At 44.5% G+C, this 19643-nt stretch overlaps 1 protein-coding gene across 1 annotated transcript in view; it reads left to right on the forward strand.

Moving 5' to 3' along the window:
- Positions 1 to 19643, forward strand: part of MAML2 (mastermind like transcriptional coactivator 2) — a 359786-nt gene that overhangs the window by 235212 nt on the left and 104931 nt on the right. The window contains exon 2 of the mRNA XM_036324620.1: positions 9403 to 10908. Coding sequence (XP_036180513.1) covers positions 9403 to 10908 — 1506 coding nt within the window. The remainder of the gene's footprint in view (positions 1 to 9402; positions 10909 to 19643) is intronic.

A 19643-nucleotide genomic window follows, 5' to 3' on the forward strand; every position in this document is an offset into this window, starting at 1 on the left:
CCCTGGTCAAACTCCCAGTTGAATTCCTGGTGGAGGGGATAATTTGCATATTAACCTTTTATTACATAGGATTCTGTTCATTTTTCTGTTAAACATCGAGGGTCCTTCTCTGAAAGATGGCCCCTGCAGACCCTGCCTTCAGACAATTGCAGCGACTTGTTGGGATCACTGAGGATCTAGGTGCAGGGTCATCACACTGGTTGCTATTAAATGAAGCTGGAATGACTTTGCTTAAGGGAGTAAACAATATGGGGAAATAATTCCACTTTGAACTTTTTCATTTATTCTAATCAAGTATAATTTAATCTAAAACAACAAGTTTTGTTTAGACTGTCACTAGCAGTATACCTGACATAAAATACCGTGTTTATTTGCCTATTTGGGGGCACTGTGTTGCGAGGGTGCCTTCTTTTCCTATATTTCTCAGATGAGTCCTCTCTCTGCTACAGCTGTGATCCCATGCCCCCTTCTTCAGGGCAACTATTCCGCTGGTCCTTTCTGCTTGTTTCCAGACTGACTGGCCAGTGCCTTTTAGTTCGTTTATTTTTATTAGTTCTCACATTTATTGAGACCTGTGTTTTAAGACCAATTTTCCAGGCTCTTATGTGCTTTAACCACTTAGTCCTCACAACAACCCTATGACAGAGAATATGTAGTCTCCCAGAACATACACTTGGTGCTAAATAAATATCTGTTGAGCGACCAAAGGACTTGTATGCATGCATATGAGCATAACCAATGGACACAGACGGAGAGGGTGGTGAGGGCATGTGCTGGGGGATGGAGGCAGCCAGGGAGAGGTCAATGGGGAAAAAGGAGACTTATGTAATACTTTAAACAATAAAGTATATATATATATAGAATGAATGAGTAAACAAATTCCATTTCACAAATGACGAAAAGCCCATTTTGTTATCTTCGTTTTGACTTTGCCTAGATCATGGCTGGCACATAACAATCAGGATGGTGGAGGGAAGTGTCACCCTGATTAGGTTCAACTTTGGCCTCTCCTGTTAAAAAAAAAAAAAATAGAGCTGCCAGTAACGGGCGCTGCTCTGAGCTGGGAGCACTGCTGGTGCTTCCCATAGATGGTGGCTAATCCCTGCGAAAAACCCATCACAGAGATGAGCTAAGTGACTGGCCCGAGCTTATCCAAGAAGTAGGAGGAAAGCAGTGTTTCGATCTCAGGCTTATTAGCAGCTAAATTCCATGCTTTTCAAGAGCCCACAGCCTCCCAGTTACCTTGGTAAAATAGGCATCTACTTCTCTGAGGCAGTGTTGCAAGGGTTCCCTGATGAGTGTGTTTCTGAGGAAAATTCCAACTCTTCTAGTTTCTCTCTACAAGCCAGCCATTGAAGATGGGGGGAGGGGGGAGGGGTTAAAGAAATCTTGAATATGGGAGCTTTTAGCATTTAGTGTCTTTAGAAGGACAGTATGTTGATGTGTTTTCTCTACAAAGATCCTGAATTTGCAGTGGCCTTACTTCCCGATAAAAATTTATCGATATTAAAATGTATTAGTTTATCATAAAGAATAGGTACTTTGTTGGTTAAAGTAATCGCATTTCCTCAGAGCCCAAGCCTTATGGGACAAAGTTACAGAACAAATTTTCTAGGTAGGTCTAATATGTCTTCCACCAAAAACAAAATGAAACGAAACAAAAGGCTCACACTTATTCTTGAAGGAATAAAAGTGGGAGGTACTAAAAATCATATAGGAAAGTCGCCTTCGTCCCCGTCAGCTCCAGGGCATGGGGCAGGGGGTCGGCCTGGGGCTCAGCGTTGCATCCCGTGTTTGAAATCTCATCCGGAGGCTGCACACCACCTTGAGTCCAACACAAAGCTTCCTGCACCCTTCACTTCTGGTTCTCATGGATGACGATGAGCTTTCCTTGTGGTTCCAGTTCTCAGGGCTTTGCATTCCTCTGACTTCAGGATTCAGACAAAAATGATCACTCAAGCAAATCTCTAGGGCAGCCATTAAATGACTTATGAATTAACTATGAAAACATTCCTCACAGCCACAGCCTTCTTACCATTATTTTAAAGCTCAGTAGTTAGAAGGATCCAGCTTCCCAAGTACTGAGTTCAACCGACAAACTACTGTTTGAACACCTAGAAAATGCCCAGCACTGTGGTAGGTGCCGGAAGGAATCCAGGTCAAGTTCAGGACACAGTGTCCACCCTCAAAGAGCTTAAAATCTAGTTGGGCAAACCTCTATCGAGACAAAAACAATACCACGCAGGACAGAAAAACAAAGCAGCAAGCTCAAGGGCCATATCAGAAGTGGGAGCTATTTGGCATCTTCAGCAAAAGCCTTCCCACCCCATCTGGTTTGCTTGGGGGCAGGAGAGCCCTGGACGGACCCTTTCGCCTGCAGGTACTGTGATGAGCTGGAACTTACTGTTCCAGGATTCCAAGCATTTTTACTTCAAGAATCAGATCAAGAGTCATACATTATTTGAGGGTTTGGTCTCCTTCTAATGTTATCTATTCCCAACCCTATTCTAAACGGCCATGAGGAAAGTTTATAGATGATGGGACCAAGATGGTCCCCTGAGACCACTTTGGTTCTTGTGTGTATGTGTTGTTGAGAAAGACAGAAAAATATGTGACCTATGGACCGAATTGTTACCTTTGTGTGGCATAGTCTTTGTTCCTAGGGCAGCATAGGAGACAAAGGATGCATTTATTTTGTGGAAAGGAATAGGGGGCAGGGGATGAAACAGAAACCAGAGGATTGTGCAATAGGCATCTTTAAATCCCTCCAGGAAGTTTATGTTTCGAGTCCTCTGGAAGAATAGAGCACAGCTGTTTCAAAAGGAGAGTTTACCGAGGGACCCCAGCCTCGATTCCGCTGTGGACTGCATTTTCCTTGTCCATAGTGTCCGGGCACCTCCATCCCCAGCCCTTGGGGCAGGCAGGCCACTGTGTCTGGACCGGGCCCTGAGCAGGCCCACGCCTTCCCCCAGCAGAGACCACACAGGCCTCACATAGCACGAAGGTGTTCAAATAGAAGAATCAGAACAAGGACGAGAGGGAAAAGAAAGTTTGCTGGACCTCATCGAGGAAAGTACAGTGATCCCTGTGTAGTGTGCAAACCAGACTAGACTTGCCATGTTGAAATCATTCCCCAAAGAAGCCCTTTCCTTGGATGGCTACTGAAAGGGTGATATTATACACCTAATCTCACAAATTAAACATCATAATTCGGGGGTGCAGATGTATGGCACCAAACAAAAATGCTTCTCCGTCCAGCGAGGTAATGGGAACATGTGATGTGGAAGTGTTGTGTTCTTTTGAAGCCTGTGCCTCCTGCCTCCAGCTTAATCCTCTGTTTATGTTCCCTCATGCCAGGGATGATTTGAGAGGGTCCGGCTCAGAGCTCTCTCTCTCTCTCTCTCTCTCTGGATGCTCGGTAAATCTTTCTGACTGGCCACATGACCCTTTGTTTCTTCCCTTCCTTATATTGGAGCCTCGAGGGCGATGTCCTGGGCTTTCACCATCAACCTCCAGCCAATGATGTCACTGTTCTCTCCCTGCCATCCATCCCTATGAGTCCCAGATGCCCTCCCCTTTGCCCTGTCCATGTGATACGTCTTCATTCTATTACTCTTTGTCTTGGCTGCGTCCACTGCGTCCAGAATAGTGTCAACGTGCGGGCAAGTTGAAGGCAGAAAGGAAAGTGAGCAGTGTGGTTAGTGATTAAGAACAAGAACTCTGGAACCAGGCAGACCTGGGTTGGCATCCTGCCTCCATTTGCCATGTAATCGGAATGTCAGGAGCTGCAATTTTTTCGCTTATAAAATGAGGATCAGAATGATGCTCAGAGAGCTGTGAAAAGATTAAATGAGACTCTACACAAGTCTTTATTTTCAGAATACCTGTCTTAAAATAAGCACTCCGTACACAGTAGTTATTAAATGGGAGCCTTTTGTGAGCATTGGGCAATTTTGCTTTCAAGAGCCCCTTCTTCCTTACCAAATTTAAACTTATGTTTTCCGACTGTGTTGGCAGAAAGATAAGTATATTACTATTATATATTAAAACATTTCTTCAGCCTGAAAGCTTTTTTTCTTCTGTTTTAAAATAAATTAAAATATTCTTGTGGGCCCCTGAGACTACTGTGTGCCCTGGGCACTATGCTGTCCATGCCTGATGGATAAGCCCCGGGTGAGAGAGGTCAGCCCTGGTCCTTCCCTCTGTCCTTTCAATGCTATTAAGCGCATTCTTGGTTACTGACTCCTCTGACCTTCAGGATATACACTGTCCTTATACTTCCCCCTCCCTCCATTCCATCCAGGCCACCCATAAGGTCTGTACTGGGCCTCATCCTTCTCAATTTAAACCCATGTCTTAATTCCCCACCATTCCCCTGATTGTCTTATTCCCTTAGGACCACTCTTGGCCTGGTAAGACGGCATTGAATTTTCTTATAAACTATTTCTCACTAGGGTATTAATGACTAACTGTGTTCGTCCTCTACTCCTGCTAGAACAGTAGCTTTTTATCACAGAACTCTAAGTGGAGAACTCTATATGACTCAATGCAATTCAAAGCCATGTATCTGAACCCATAGACATAGTATGGTGATGGCCAGAGGGAAGCGGGGAGGCAGGCACTGGGTGGAGGTAGGCAAAGTTGAAGAAGGAATGTGGACATATGTAGTAGTGTCAACAATAAAAAAACAAATGTGGCTCAGCCAGCATGGCTCAGTGGTTGAGCATCAACCTATGATCCAGGAGATCACGGTTTGATTCCTGGTCAGGGCACATGCCTAGGTTGCGGGCTCAATCCCAGTGCGGGGTGTGCAGGAGGCAGCCGATCAATGATTCTCTCTCATCATTGATGTTTCTATCTCTCTCTTTCCCTTCATTTCTGAAGTCAATAAAAATATATTTTAAAAAAAGAAAAGAAATCTGAACTCTGATTAAAACCTAGAATGGGAGTTCCAAAAATAAAACTATGTATTTGATGATGAATATTTAGTTCAGCAAAGAAATACTTCAAAATAAAGGTTGAACTTTGGGAGTCATTGACATTGTTTTGTTCCAGTAGCTAGTACCTAATCAGTATTCAGTGTGCCTTGGTGACACAACTTTGATTAGAAGCTTCTACAAAACGGGACACAGACTGTCTCCACAATTCTCTTGATAAAGCATCATACTCAAGGGAGTCCTTATGGAATCCCTTTTATTCATGATTTGTCTTCTGCAGCATCACTCAGGAGGACTTCTGTTCCCCATCTTAGTCATTTATCCAGCTGTACCTGGTGACACTCCCTCAGTGCCTGTTACTTTTTGGGTTCAGTTGGGAAAGTGTTCTCAGAGGTAATCCTATTTATAAAGAGGGGAACTACATCCCACAGAAGTAAAATAACTTGCCTGGAATAGCAAAGCAACTTAATGCCGTGTCAGGACTGGCTCCCAGTCCTCCTCAATACATAAGTGTGGGTACCAGTTACCTCTGTCAGGGCCTATGGTAACATTTACTGCACAGCACAGGGTCTGCCTTGGGAGTGCTTGGTTTGATTCTTGACTTAATTGCTTACTATTTGTGTGGCCTTGAAATGTTACTCAATCTCCAAACCTCAGTTTTCTCATCTATAAAAATGAGGGGTAGGTAAGGAATACAAGCATGTGCTACAGAGCGATGTTTTGGTAAACAACAGATCAAAGATGGGATGGTGGTCTCATATGATTATAATCTAATCTAATAATAGACAAACATGGTAATTGGCCATACCTTTGCTACACCTCCCATTGGCTAATCAGCGTGATATGAAAATTAACTGCCAACAAAGATGGCGGCTAATTTGCATACTGCAGGCACGGCAGGACAGTGCCACCCCACCTGCCCCACCACCATCCAGGCCTGCTATCTGCGACCTGGAGCGGCGGGCATCCCGTGTTCGACCTGACCTGTGGCTGGCGGGCGGGACGTGGTGATCCCCGCCACCCGCCCCGCCTTCATCCGGCCCTCCCGTGGGGGACCCGGGGCTGGCGTACTGGAAGGTGTGGGCTGGAAGGCGGCTCCAGCCAGAGCGAAGGCCTGGGTCCCGGGTGCCGGAGGAAAACCGGTGCTGGCAGCCAGGGGGAGGGAAGGTATATTACACAAATCTTTTCGTGCAACAGGCCTCTAGTAAAATATAAACAAAAAATTTGCAATGTGGAAAGTAAAGATTGGACTCAGCTACACTTTTGCCAGCTCTGGGAGATTTAAATAGACAAGGAGGCTCAGCATACTGTCCACCTGCTATGCACCTGCCAACTCCCCGGGCTGGAGTTGGCGAGGGAGTGAGAGGAGCCTAGGAGCCTGCTCTCTTCCCTTCCAGTCCAGTTCCTTTCTCTCTCTTCTCCCTCCCTCTTTCTCTCCTCCCCTTCTCCCTTTTATTATCTCTCATCTCAAGCTTTCTCTCTTTTGATCTCTTTTGATCTCTGCTCTCCCTTTCTCTCCTTTCCCCTTCCTTCCCTCTCTCCCTTCCTCCCACCTGCTGAGATATATTCTCCCTCCCTCCAATGGTGCTTCCCTTCACGGCCTACCTCCTTACCCTCCCCCTTTGCACACTTTATCTTTTATAACGTATTTTTATTGTACCTTTTCTATGTTTATATACACAAATACTTATAATTGTGTTGCAATCTCATACAGTATTCAGTGCACTAAGATGCTATAAAGCAGCAGTTCTCAACCTGTGGGTCGTAACCCCTTTGGGGGTCGAACGACCCTTTCACAGGGGTCACCAAAGGCCATCGGAAAACACGTATATAATTACATATTATTTTTGTGATTAATCACTATGCTTTAATTATGTTTAATTTGTAACAATGAAATTGGGGGTCACCACAACATGAGGAACTGTATTAAAGGGTCGCGGCATTAGGAAGGTTGAGAACCACTGCTATAAAGGAATGCAATACGCTAAACCATGTAGCCTACATGTGTAGTAGACTATGCCATCTAGGTTTGTGTCAGTACACTCTTTGATGTTTGCACAATGATGACATCATTGAACAACACATTTCTCAGAATGTGTCCCCATTGCCAAGCAACAAATCACTGTAGTATCAATCTCGTAGAGTTGTGAGGACTCAGCGTTGTGAGAATCCAATGAGATTACTCCTACAGAGAGCTTTGCACAATGCCTAACACACAGCACTTAATAAATGACTGCTATTATTATTATTATCACTGCTGATACAACCGTTGCTAATTCTATCACTGTCTCTACAATCCTGGTGGCTTAAGAAAGTGCTAGCTAGCACTGCTTCCTAGAGTATGCACTACACTGCCCAGGGAGTGGCCACAGCCATGGGAGAATCTGGCAGAACCGGTTTTTCAAAGCCGGTGGAAAATAAATCAAAGGTGCTAACCCAAACCTGGGGAAAAGAATGTATCCCTTTATTAGTTGTGAAAGAACCTTCGAAATGTAACTTATACTGAAATAAATCAGTGTGGCCACTCCTGAGGAAGCATGGCTGAACCTCTTTAGTCTGTGCTCTTTCTGACCTCATGAGGACAGACAGTGGCAACTTGGAGTTTCTGCTAAATGTGGTGATGGCTGACCGTCTTCTGTGCTGACATTGCCTACATCCATGAGTAGACAAGATTAGGAGTCCAGAAACACTCAGAGACAGCAGAGAAGGGAGAGGGGAGCTTCACACGCAGTACAAGTTATACCCTACCTCTTGCTGCACATTGCTCATCACTGACTGTGAAGTCACATGGGGCTTCATTGAGAGTCTTCATGGAAAATAACAGAAGCCCAACTCATATAAGCTTAAGCAAAAGGGGGGATTTATTATAAAGATTACAAAGTATATCAAGGACAACAGGGAGATTGCAGAGCTGACCTGGGATTGAATCAGGCTCTCAAATGCTATCAAGTCTTGTGTCTCTCCGCTATGCTTCATTGCTCTCTCTTTCCGTGGACTTACTTTCTCTACGGCCCAGGTGGACTAAATGGAACAGCAGCTCCCACGTTTTGTGCAGCCACCCGAAGAGAGCCCTGGGATTACCAGGGAAGGAGCTGATTGGCTCCACTGGGGTTGGGTTCCTTTCTCTGATTACCAGTTAGCAATGGTAAAAGGCAAAACATGGTGCATCTACCATCACTATATACCACCTGTGAATGGGCAAAGCCACAGATAAAGAGTTACTGGAACAGGTACTGATGACAAGAAACATCATGCTCACCTTTGGCTTTGTGCTGCATCCTGGCCATTCCCAGGTTCCTCATTTTAGCAGAGATCCAGGATGTCTCTGCTCACTTCCCCCTGCCAGCTCTCCTGGGCAAACCCTAACCCAGCGGTTCTCAATCTGTGGGTCACGACCCTTTGGTGGTCAAACGACCCTTTCACAGGGGTCGCCTAAGACCATCCTATATATCAGATATTTACATTACAATTCATAACAGTAGCAACATTACAGTTATGAAGTAGCAACGAAAATAATTTTATGGTTGGGTCACAACCTAAGGAACTGTATTTATAGGGCCAGAAGGTTGAGAACCACTGCCCTAACCCCTTAACATGCCAATTCCAGCATTATAATATAGTGGAAATGACACAGGCTTTAGAACTATACAGACCTTAAGTTAAAGCCCAGGCCTAACACTTCCTAGCTGGGTGACACTGGGCAAGTTACTTAGCCTCTCTGAGCCTTGGTTTACTTATCTATAAAGTAATACACATCTAATCGGTTGTTGCAAACACTAAGGAAACAAATCCCCAGGGAAATCTGTGCTAAGAGTGTCTCATTTGATAAATGAGAAAATCATGGTTTCTGTTCACCCACACAATGTTGTTGCATGGGCCCAACTGCAAAGCCACAGAATTATAGGAGGAAGAGTAGATGAATGCCAGATAGCATATCTCCTTGGGCACAACAATAATTCGAATACTTACTTAGAGGATAATAGCAATGAAAGGAAAAAAAAAAAAACTAGAAATTGTATCTCAGCTTTATACTTTTCAGTGTTTCCCATCTTGGTCAAAGTTGTGTTCACGCCAGTCACCTGCAGGTGTGTGGGGTTAGGTGTACATGCATGTGGGATATTTTGACCTACAACAAAAAGCAATGACACTTTGGTGATGAACTGTAGATATTATCAATAGCTCCTGATGATCTATGCAGGATTCTTCATCCATTGGCCCATGTTGCTATCAGGGAACCGCAGTGATCTCTGACCACTAATTGATCTGCTCCTCCAGAAATATTTTATTTTGTTCTGTTCGTGCTACTGTGAGTTTCATCATATTCCAGACTCGGCTTCATTGGTGCTTCTTTTTTAATCCATCCTGTGTGTAAATGGAAGGAACATTTAAATATTATGTCGCTTTTGATAAGAAGCACATCTGGATTCATATCTCATTTTATTTTACTTCCCCTCTTGTCTTTCAGCTCCAGGGTTCCTTGAAAAGAAAACAGATAGTCAACCTGTCTCCTGCCAACAGCAAGAGGCCCAACGGCTTTGTTGACAATTCGTTCCTTGATATCAAAAGAATCCGCGTCGGGGAGAACCTCTCTGCAGGACAAGGGGGCCTCCAAGTAAATAATGGACAAAGTCAGATTATGTCAGGGACCTTGCCCATGAGCCAAGCACCCCTGAGGAAGACTAACAATCTGCCTCCCCACACACATTCTCCTGGCAATGGCATGTTTAACATGGGCTTGAAAGAAGTGAAGAAGGAGCCAGGAGAGACTCTGTCTTGCAGTAAGCACATGGATGGCCAGATGACCCAGGAGAATATTTTTTCTAACAGGTACGGAGATGACTCCGGAGAGCAATTGATGGATCCTGAACTGCAGGAACTGTTCAATGAACTGACCAACATATCTGTTCCTCCTATGAGTGACCTTGAGCTGGAGAACATGATCAACGCCACCATAAAGCAGGACGATCCATTTAACATTGACTTGGGTCAGCAAAGCCAGAGGAGCACTCCCAGGCCCTCCATCCCTATGGAGAAGACAGTGATCAAAAGTGAATACTCACCTGGTCTGACCCAGGGGCCATCGGGCTCTCCTCAGCTGAGGCCCCCATCAGCCGGCCCTGCTTTCTCCATGGCCAACACTGCCCTTTCCACTTCCTCCCCAATCCCTTCGGTCCCTCAGAGCCAGGCTCAGCCTCCGACAGCCTCGGGGGCAAGCCGGGCCTTGCCAAGCTGGCAGGAAGTGTCCCATGCCCAACAGCTCAAACAGATAGCTGCCAACCGTCAGCAGCATGCCCGGATGCAGCAGCACCAGCAGCAGCCGCACCAGCCTACCAACTGGTCAGCCTTGCCCTCTTCTGCTGGGCCATCTCCAGGTCCATTTGGGCAGGAGAAAATCCCTAGCCCTTCTTTTGGTCAGCAGCCGTTCAGCCCACAGAGCTCCCCCATGCCTGGAGTCGCCGGCGGCAGCAGCCAGTCAAAAGTCATGGCTAACTACATGTACAAGGCCAGCCCCTCGGCCCAGGGAGGGCACCTGGATGTGCTTATGCAGCAAAAGCCTCAGGATCTCAGTCGAAGTTTTATGAACAGCTCGCACACGGCCATGGAGCCCCGTCTTGGCAACACCAAGCCTTTGTTCCATTTTAACTCAGATCAAGCAAACCAGCAGATGCCTTCTGTTTTGCCTTCTCAGAACAAACCTACTCTCCTACACTACACCCAGCAGCAGCAGCAGCAGCAGAGCTCGATGTCAGCTCAGCAACAACAGCAGCAGCAGCAGCAGCAGCAACGACAGCAGCAACAACAGCAGCAGCAGCAGCAGGCACAGCAGCCACCCTCTCAGCCCACCCAACCTCTGTCAAACCAGCCCTTGCTAAGGTCACCCTTGCCACTTCAGCAAAAGATCCTGCTCCAGAAAATGCAGAATCCGCCCGTCGCAGGACTGGGATACCAAGTCTCCCAGCAACACAGACAGGTAAGGGCTCTGCTACTCCAAACACAGAGTACCCAGAGACCACCAGTCTTGGTCATTGTGCTTTGATTACCATTATGTTTGTGTTGGGACAGGATCAAGACCACAGAGAGAGTAGTGGTTCTGACGGATCCATAGGAAGACCTCATGGAGGCATGAGCTTGTATTTCTTTGCAGGGCATTAATGTCATCGGGATCTGTAGGGATCAAAGGCTCTTGCATATTAAGAATGTTTCATTATAGTCCATGCCTTTGGTGACAGGTCCAGTTGTCAGTCAGATTCTGATATGCACAATGTTTATTCATCCAGCCCATAAATTGGTCATTAAGTCAACAAGTCCGACCTGAGCACCTCCCATGTGCAAGATGATGTGATTATGCTGAGTATGAACATAAGGCCACACGTGATATTGAATGTATTTAACAACTAGTTTACATCCATACCAACCAATTAAAATGTCTAAATGCCCCACCCATCGTAATAGATCCTGCTGTGACTCCATGTTGGTGCTGAGTATCAACCTTAAATTAGACACCATCCTTGTTTGCAGGCACGGCCTCGAGAGGGAGACAGGCTTTAAAGACTATCATTTTATGAGTGGCAAGGGGAATGATGTGGGAGCACAGAGGTTGGGTAACTTACCCAGCAAAGGGAAACCAGGGAAGGCTTCTGGAGAAAGTAATGTTGGAGTTAAAGTTAAGTGTTAAAGGATGAAGTCATCATGACTATGAACAACAACAAAAATCTGTGGTTACCTTATATCCTGTGGTTAGCATCAAACAGGGATTTTTATTCTGCCCTAAACATGTATATTTGAATAGTATGAAGAAGTAGCTATGTGTTTCCAGAGCACATACTGGTGAGGAAGCTCTAGTTCTTAGGGAACTTGAAAGAGGAAACTCTTCCTGGAAAAAAAAAAAGAAGGAAGGCAGGAAGGGAGGGAGGGAGGGAGAGAGGGAGAGAGGGAGCAAGGGAGGGAGGAAGGGAGGGAGAAAGGAAAGAAGAGGTGAGGGAGGGAGCTTGAGTGTTGCTTTGTGCATGTAATTTGACAGGTCTACAATAGTGTCCAAGCACAAAGACAGCACATTACATGTCAAAACAGTATGTTGGGACAGCGCAATGGCACAGAGCCTAATTTCAGTCCCATTCCTAGAGTAGTTTTCATGGTCACAGCCCAGAAAAGAATGCCACAAGGACCACAGACTGTGGCCAAGCTAACCTTTGCCCTAGATGTAAGAAAACTAGACTCCACTAGGATTCAAGAGCTGTGTATCAAGTAAAGCTTTCAGTTCTTATTTATCTAAAAAGTGTTTTATATTTTAATCAGAGATTATGAAGAATGGACTTATTAAGAGTCATGTGTATATTTTAGAAGGTTCCGTTTTTAACATGGGTAGTTTGGGGATCATTTAAAAACAAGTGGTACTGTGGAACTACTTTCTCAGTTACATGTGGCCATATTGATTTGGATGAATTTAGGTTTAAATTCTTACCAACACTCACTAGGTACTTGACCTCAAGCAAGTCCTCTAAGCCTCAGTTTCCTAACCTTTAAAAATGATAATAATATACCCTAGGATTTTTTGATAATGAAATTATATAATTCTTAGTTTAGAGTCTAGAATAAAGTTGGCTATTATTGTGGTTATCATGGAAAGAACCATATATAATATCGAAATATTTTTAACAAGTATTAATATTATGTAGGAAAGGCATTAGAGTAAGTCTCAAATTCTAACAAAATAATATTGGAGGAATAAAAGAGAACTATCACTATTTTTTTTCTCTAGCAATATAGTGAGTGGGGAGTGATTTACCCTCCCTGAGCCCAGACTTGAGACCATAAAAGTGGAAATAATAAGTAATGACATATTAATGACAGCATTTCTTGAGTGTGTACTCTATAACTGGCATGACTTCTGTCTCCCTTACTTGTGGTATCTCATTTTACCCATATGAGGGAAATACCATTATTCTCATCTTACAGGTGAGGCACAGAGAGGTTAAATAACTCTCAAAGCCACATAAATAATAAGTAGCTGAGCCAGGGATCTGATGGTCTACTTTGAAGGGTTGTGCATTCAACCACTAGGTTGTATAGCTCACAGGTAGGATTTGTTGGGAAACGAATGACCACCTAGAGATCATTGTGGGATTCTCAAAAGGAATATGTCTTCTCATATTGGGCCATATTTACACAATATACATAGTTGATTAAGTCCTTTTGGGATAGAGAAAGTCTTAAATCTTTAACCTTCGGAGTTGTTAAAAGAATAAAAAAAAAAATCTGTGTAACTTCCTAGTTGTAGACCTTCCTAAGGATGAACATTATGGAGCTATTCAAAATAAATAATTTGCAGCAGGTACCTCATCAGTCTTCTTTGGGAGCCTTCCTGCCACCTCCAACATCTGTCCTGTTTCCAGCTCTATTGCTCATATCAACAACTGTGCACCATACTTCTGGCCCCTTAGTCCCCACCTGAGCTTCTAGGATCCAAGCACATTAATGGGTATTAATGGCAAACTCAACAAACATCTTCCAATGTCTTAGATGATTTTTTACTTTCCCCAATGCATATGATACATATCACGCCAAGATAATTTTCACCTTTTTGAGAAGGCTTTCAAAAGGTGTTAGAAATGGTGGTGGCATTCTAAGATAAAGGCCTCTTCTAAATAGACAGGCAAGTGGCTACCATTTAAAGCTTTATTTCAGTTTTGTAGATTGAGCCACAATGTCCCTTCCAGCTTAGTGGTTCTATGAGCTATGACTCTGAAGTCTTGAGTCTGAGTTATAAGCGAATGTAGCAGAGCTCTAAAGTCAAATAAGTGTTGCCCTCTTGAAAGCACTCACCTTTGTGGAGTTGGGCCCATTCTAATAATGGTGCTATTGTTCGATATAGTTATGAAGCTTTTCTCTGGCAACAATATTCATCCTGTCAGGGAGGTTTTTGAAAATAGTCAAGCTGGGTAATGCTGCTTAGGGTCAAAAACAAGGAGTAACTGATCTTGTAGGGCTTCTTGGCTTGTGAACTTTCTCTGAAGGCAATAAAGAAAATAAACAAGTTCCTTCCCAAGATGATAATTTTGAGAAGCAACTTTCATTTGGATGTAAATATTTCAAAGGTTTTTTTCTAATTTTTGTTGTTGTTAATCCTCACCCAAAGATATTTTTTCCCATTAATTTCTAGAGAGAGTGGAAGGGGCGGAGGGGGGGAGGGAGGGAGAAAAAAAACTGATCTGAGACACATTGATTGGCTGCCTTCTGCATGCACCCTAACCAGGGCTGGGGATCAAGCCTGTAGCCCAGGTACATGTCCTTGACCAGGAATCATTGAACCTGTGACCCTTCAATCCATGGGCCGACCCTCTAACCACTGAGCAACACTGGACAGGTCAAGTTTTTCTAATTTTTATTGTCTTATCCAGTATATTGCCAAGTATTCTCAACTCAAAGAGAATAGTTTTAACTCTCCCATCCTCAGTAAACAGTACACATGTGTATTCTCATTTCAGATTCGCTAAATCTCTGTTAGTCATGATCAAAGACATGGGAGGGGGGGTTGATAATTAAGTAACTCTTAAGTTTATCAACCAAAGCATCCTAAATGAAAACAATAGTCATGACTTTTTTTCTGCTTGTCATACTCACTTTATGTCAAACACAGGAAGATTTACTATGGGATTTGCTAATTGGAGCCCTGTTAGCCTTGGAAATGCTAGAAATCTTGGCTTTCTGTTACAGAATGGTACACTGAATTTGTTCATTGGTTGCTTGTAATTTACCCAGTAGAGTGTGCACAGATGGCCTTCTGCTCAACTTTCAGAACTCTGAACCCAGAGAGATCTGCTTGCTCAAGCAGAGGCTGAATTTGGGGGATCCCTGGGCCCCTCTCCCTTTGTTGGGTACCCACCTCTGTTCTCCTAACGGAAGTGCCTAATGATCGATGCAGCATAATCGAATTGCTGTAAACATCGGATTGTTCCATGCCTGGGGTGGTTTTGAGTAGCCCCTTCTCCAGAGACTGGGAGAACAAATGGTATTTGGCATTTCACAAAATGTCTTCAGCCACTCTGTCTTGCTAATGTTTGGGGCTTTTCAAATTGGAAAAGCTCCCGGCTATAATTTTCTTCCCTTTCTGATTTGAAGGTTATGGGAGAGGGCAAGAGAGGGATGTAATGCATGCAGGTCTGATTTATCTTCATGACTTGTTTAAGGTGTGAAAGAGTTACTGGTTGACCAAGACTCATATAAATGAGTTCAGTCCAAAAGCACTAACCTCTTGAATCAAAAAGTGATCTTTTTTTTCAGAGCTTTTTAATTAGACACTTAAAAGTGTGATTTTCTTTCTAACATTAGATCCGTGAAACTCAAGTGGATTCTATATTTGGTTTAGAATTCTCCCATCTCTAAAAATTCTGAGAGGGCAGGCAGCCAGTGAATGGATGGTTTGTTATGACCGAAACATAAATTTGTACATTTCCTCCTTAGTTTAAAGCCAAGCTCCTCAATCATACATCAAGAACCTCACCACACTCCCTCTGCCTAGCCAAGTTTATCCTTCACTACTCTACATATCAACCCTGACTTAAATCAGGCAAGTCTCCTAATGTTCTCCCCTCTTTTGAAAGGTAATTTTGTTTATGTCTGATCTTCAAGATTAACACTCAGAAAACTCTTTCCCAGCTGGCCTGGGTGAGGGTGGCAGAATCACTGCAGTTCTCATATACAGACAATACTAGTACGTCTACGTCCTTATAATTGCCAGTGGACGTGCCAGAGAAGGGACAGAACCTTGAATCAGCAGGACATACCTTCTCTAATGGGAAAATCATTCACGAATCAGTGTTCTACAACAATATATCATGCAAACCGCCCCTTTCTGGGGGCTAAAATGTCAGTCAACAGGCTAGTGCCAGGGTTTGGGTTTGGGGGCTAAAACCAGGTTAAAGGAAGTCAGGAGCATGAAGGGCCAAAGATGAAACAACCTAATGTCCTAAAAAAGCTGGGAAACAAAATCAATCAGTATAGCCAGAACCCAGGAGGGAAGCCAAAGGACAGTAACTAACCTATGGTCAAGGGTAAAGTATAATGACATGAAATCCAGAGGGAAGTTAGGATAGAGACTCAAGAAAAGCAAGGTGATCATTGCAAGTGACCTTTGACCATTTGGTGATTTCTGTTATGACTCACCTTGATGGGGTTCTACTGGCAAAAGGGAAAGGGTCTGGCACAGACACACTGACAGTTGTCCATGGCAGGCCAGGAGTTTATGTTTGCATAGTCATTTGATCTTTGATATTTTATCATTCCTCTGTTAAGTTTACAAAGAAAACAAAAATTTGTTTTTAATATTCCAGGAAACTAGTGCTAAAGCCAGAATACACAGTGACTTTCCAGACATATATTAATACTAGAGGCCCGATGCACGAAATTTGTGCAAGACTAGGCCTTCCTTCCCCTGGCTGCTGGCACCGACTTCCCTCCAGCACCTGGGACCTGGGCTTCCCTCTGGTCGCTGGCAGGCACCCGGGACCTGGGCTTCCCTCGCAGCCCCGGCTTCCTCCAGAAGGTCGTCCAGAAGGATGTCCAGTCTAATTAGCATATTATGCTTTTATTATTATAGACTAGAGGCCCAATGCATGAAGATTTGTGCAAGAGTAGGCCTTCCTTCCCCTGGCTGCTGGCACCGACTTCCCTCCAGCACCTGGGACCTGGGCTTCCCTCGCAGCCCCGGCTTCGTCCAGAAGGTCATCCAGAAGGATGTCCAGTCTAATTAGCATATTACGCTTTTATTATTATAGACTAGAGGCCCGATGCATGAAGATTTGTGCAAGAATAGGCCTTCCTTCCCCTGGCCGCTGGCACGGGCTTCCTTCTGGAACCCAGGACCCAGGCTGCTTTGCTCTGGCTGCCGCCACCACCCACCAGGACCCAGTCTACTTTGCTCCTGTTACTGCCAGGCATCTGCAACCAGGGCTGCTTCTCTTCAGCCGCTGCTGCCACCCACCAGGGGCATGCTCTGAGCCACACCATGGCCACTCGGAGCATGTCCCCACCCCTGGTGTGTGTTCACTGGGGCTGGGGGTAGCACACAGTCCCCTCCCACCCATTTGCACTCGAAGCTCCTCCTGAGCAGTCATGATGCAGCCTCCCCCTGAGCCGATCATGATGCCTGGCTAATTTGCATATTGCCGCTTTATATATATAGATGATTTGTATTGAAGAATCTTGATTGGAAAAATTAGCAGAGGGGATTTTTCATGTGTTTTTTAGTTAATTAGTTTGTTTGTTTTAACATTAGTACCAATTTCGTGCCATATACAAATAACCCAAATGGTAGATATTACCAACCTTTTTTTAGCAGGTGAGGGCATTGAGGCTCAGAGAGGTTAAATAACTTGTTCAGAGTTAACATGAGTAACTGGTCTGAGTTTAAGTCCAATGCTAAGAACTACTGTGCTGCCTACGTTAGGAAATAGGTAGAGGTGGTTTGAGTTGTGCTAACAGGGCCTTTATTGTGATACCTGTTTGAAATTTAACTGTTGTCTATATTCCCAGTTTATTTCTACCTCGTGGGAAATTTAAGCCAATTCTGATGCAGGGGGTGGGGCAGAGGAGATCTTCAAACAATTTGCTTAAGTTGCCTTATCTGAATCCACAGATCTTTATGTCTCCTGGTCTGCCACAAACTAAAGAGCCAGACTAACCTGAGTCCTACTGAGTACTCCATTCTTAATTCTAGCAATTTATTTTGTTCATTCATTCAGAAGTATTTATTGGGTGCCTGCTATATGCCAGGCACAGATCTGGATACTGAAACAACTGAGAACAAAGATGAAGGTGTAACAGAGGAAGGAAGAAAATAAATTTTTAATTTAAATAATTAGGGAGTATTTTCAAATTGAGCTATTTTCATCATATTGCAGGCTTATTATTTGTTGTTAAATTTATTGGGGTAACATTGATTCATAAAATTATACTAGAAGCCCGGTGCACAAAAATTTGTGCACTCAGGGGTAGGGGGTCCCTCAGCCCGGCCTGTGCCCTCTCGCAGTCTGGGACCCCTCGGGGGTGACCACTTGCTGGCTTAGGCCTGCTCCCTGGGGGATTGGTCCTAAGCTGGCAATCAGACATCCCTCTGGCAGCCTGGCAGCCCTTGGGGGATGCCTACTTGCCAGCAGGGAGCAGACCTAAGCTGCAGTCAGACATCCTTAGCGCTGCTGAGGAGGCAGGAGAGGCTCCCACCACCACTGCTGTACTGGCAGCCATCAGCCTGGCTTGTGGCTGAGCAGAGCTCCCCACTGTGAGAGCACACTGACCACCAGAGGGCAGGTCCTGCATTGAGCATCTGCCCCCTGGTGGTCAGTGTGTGTCATAGTGACCAGTCATTCCCAGTCCTTCTGCTGTTAGGGTCAGTTTGCATATTACCCTTTTACTATATAGAATAGAGGCCTGGTGCACGGGTGGGGGCCGGCTGGTTTGCCCTGAAGGGTGTCCCGGATCAGGGTGGGGGTCCCGCTTGGGTGCCTGGCCAGCCTGGATGACGGGCTGATGGCTGTTTGCAGCTGGTCACACCCCCTTCAGGGTGGGGGTCCCCACTGGGATGCCTGGACAGTCTGGGTGAGGGGCTGAGGGCTGTTTTCAGGCTGGCGGGCGACTGAAGCTCCCAGCCTCTTTTTTTTTCTTTTTTTTTTCCTGGGATTTATTTACCTTCTATATCTGTCACTGGAGCTGAGAGCCGGCTCCAGCTCTGAGGCTGTGGCTGGCTGAAAGCAGGTATCTGGGTTTGTTTAGCTTCTATAATTGAAACTCTGTTGCCATCACTGGCGCTCTAAGCTCTGAGCCCGCTGGCTGCTGAAAGCAGGTTTCTGGGTTTGTTTAGCTTCTATAATTGCAACATTGTTGCATCTGGAGCTCAGAGCTGGGCTGCGGGGAACCTTGGCTTCCTCCGTCATGGAGCAAGCAAGCCTCATGTTCGCTTCAGCTGCATTGCTGCCGGCCGCCATCTTTGTTAATTTGCATATCTCGCTGATTAGCCAATGGGAAGGGTAGTGAAGTTACGGTTAATTACCATGTTTGTCTATTATTAGATAGGATAGGTTTCAAGTGTACAAATCTATAATACATTATCTGTATATTGTACTGTATATTCAACACCAAAAGTCAAATCTTCTTCCATCACCATATATTTGACCCCTTTCACCCTTTATTACCTCCACACACCACCCTCTTCCTCTCTGGCAACTACCATATTATTGTCTATGCCTATAAGTTTGTGTGTGTTTGTTTGTCTTCTTGTTCATTTGTTGTTTTCAGTTTTATGTCCCACATATGAGTGAAATCATATGGTTCTTGACTTTTTTTTCTCTGCTTTATTTTGCTTAGCATGATATTGTCAAGATCCATCTGTGTTATCACAAATGGAAGTATTTCATCTTGCATCTTTTCTTATGGATGAGTAGTATTCATATATAGATCTCCAATCCTCTTTATCCAATCAGCTATCAAAAGACACTTCAGTTGTTTTCATGTCTTGGCCACTGTGAATAATGCTGCAATTAAAATAGGGGTACATATGTCTTTAGGAAGAAATGTTTTTGAATTCTGGGGGTAGATACACAAAAGGGGGTTTCTGGGTCATATGGAACTCTGTTCTTAATTTTTTAGGAACCTCCATATTGTTTTAATAGTGGCTGTACCAGTCTACATTCCCCCCAGCAGCAAATGAGGGTT

The sequence above is a fragment of the Myotis myotis genome, unplaced genomic scaffold (genome assembly GCF_014108235.1).
Source record: "Myotis myotis isolate mMyoMyo1 unplaced genomic scaffold, mMyoMyo1.p scaffold_m19_p_10, whole genome shotgun sequence".
NCBI lineage: Eukaryota > Metazoa > Chordata > Mammalia > Chiroptera > Vespertilionidae > Myotis > Myotis myotis.